The sequence below is a fragment of the Cyclopterus lumpus genome, chromosome 8, assembly GCF_009769545.1.
Source record: "Cyclopterus lumpus isolate fCycLum1 chromosome 8, fCycLum1.pri, whole genome shotgun sequence".
NCBI lineage: Eukaryota > Metazoa > Chordata > Actinopteri > Perciformes > Cyclopteridae > Cyclopterus > Cyclopterus lumpus.
In genome coordinates, this window is record NC_046973.1 from 1,065,966 (window position 1) to 1,067,439 (window position 1,474).

The 1,474-nt window shown below is 34.4% G+C and overlaps 1 protein-coding gene across 1 annotated transcript in view; it reads right to left on the reverse strand.

Annotated features, from left to right (window-relative positions):
* Nucleotides 1–1,108, reverse strand: part of LOC117734669 (nucleoside diphosphate kinase B-like) — a 4,091-nt gene extending 2,983 nt beyond the window's left edge. Inside the window, exons 1-2 of the mRNA XM_034538904.1 lie at nucleotides 1,056–1,108; nucleotides 337–469 (exon numbers count right to left, since the gene is read on the reverse strand). Coding sequence (XP_034394795.1) covers nucleotides 337–453 — 117 coding nt within the window. The 5' untranslated portion in view covers nucleotides 454–469; nucleotides 1,056–1,108. The remainder of the gene's footprint in view (nucleotides 1–336; nucleotides 470–1,055) is intronic.
* Nucleotides 1,109–1,474: the final 366 nt, after the last annotated feature.

A 1,474-nucleotide genomic window follows, 5' to 3' on the forward strand; every position in this document is an offset into this window, starting at 1 on the left:
AATATAATAGTCATATATTCCATATGTTTGTTATAGTATATCTATAATATAATAGTCATATATTCCATATGTTTGTTATAGTATATCTATAATATAATAGTCATATATTCCATATGTTTGTTATAGTATATATATAATATAATAGTCATATATTTCATATGTTTGTTATAGTATATCTATAATATAATAGTCATATATTCCATATGTTTGTTATAGTATATCTATAATATAATAGTCATATATTCCATATGTTTGTTATAGTATATCTATAATATAATAGTCATATATTCCATATGTTTGTTATAGTATATCTATAATATAATATATAATATTCACCTGGATGAACTTGGCTGCCACCAGCCTGAAGCCTCTCTGCTCGAAGCGCTTCATGATGTCTCCACAGAGTCCTCGCTGGACGCCATCGGGCTTCACGGCGATGAAGGTGCGCTCCATGTGGACGAAGAGGGGGCTGCAGGCGGCACCAACGAAGAAGAAAGAGGAAGAGCTCAGATGATGAATCGTGTTTATGAAAGTGAAATAAACTAAAATGACGTTACAGACTTATTCTTATTAATTATGCTTTTCATTTCAGCCCTGAAATGTGTTTTGTTCTCTTTAAAACATTAAAAATACTTTTTACCTTGTTTTGAAAAGTGCTATGTAAACGAAGTGTATTGTTGTTATTATTATGCATGCTATTTTAATAACATAAGTTATTTCTTCATCCAAACAGAATCATTTAATAATAACTACAGAACCGTTGTGCAGATGGATTCATCATATTTATAATAAACAAACAGGTTTTTAAATGAACAACAATTCAAAAGAATTCTCGCCCAAAATACACAAAATGTATCAGCTGGTGTTTGATGATCATACGCAGCAGGTTTGATACTCGTAAACATATTACACTTTCTTATTAATAACACAGTGTGTGTGTGTGTGTGTGTGTGTGTGTGAGTGTGAGGTGTGTGTGTGTGTGTGTGTGAGGTGTGTGTGTGAGTGTGAGGTGTGTGTGTGTGTGTGTGTGTGTGTGTGTGAGTGCTGATATCTACCTTGGTTTCGGGTTGAGGAGAACTTGAAGACGAGCAGCGGGGATGTGATCACCGAGGACGAAGAACTGGACGGGAGCTCTATTTAAAGGCAGTGGGGGAGGGGCCAGAATGTGTGTGTGTGTGGTGGGGGTCCAAAGATGTGTGTGTGTTGGAGCGGGGGAGGGGTTTGTCTGTGTGTGTGTGTTTGTTCATCTGTCTTTGTGAGGACGTTTTATAAAAGTGAGACATTCATGACAAATGTCTCACTTTTCCCAAAAGACAAAATTTCAAATTTATGAAAAGTCAGAACATTTGTAAAAAGTCCCAAAATTGCTGAAAGTCAAACAAATTGTGAAATCAGGTCATTTGTAAAAAGTGTGTGAAAAGTCAAATTATATTTAAAAAAAGTCAAACTATATTTCATAAGTTAGAATTTTTTC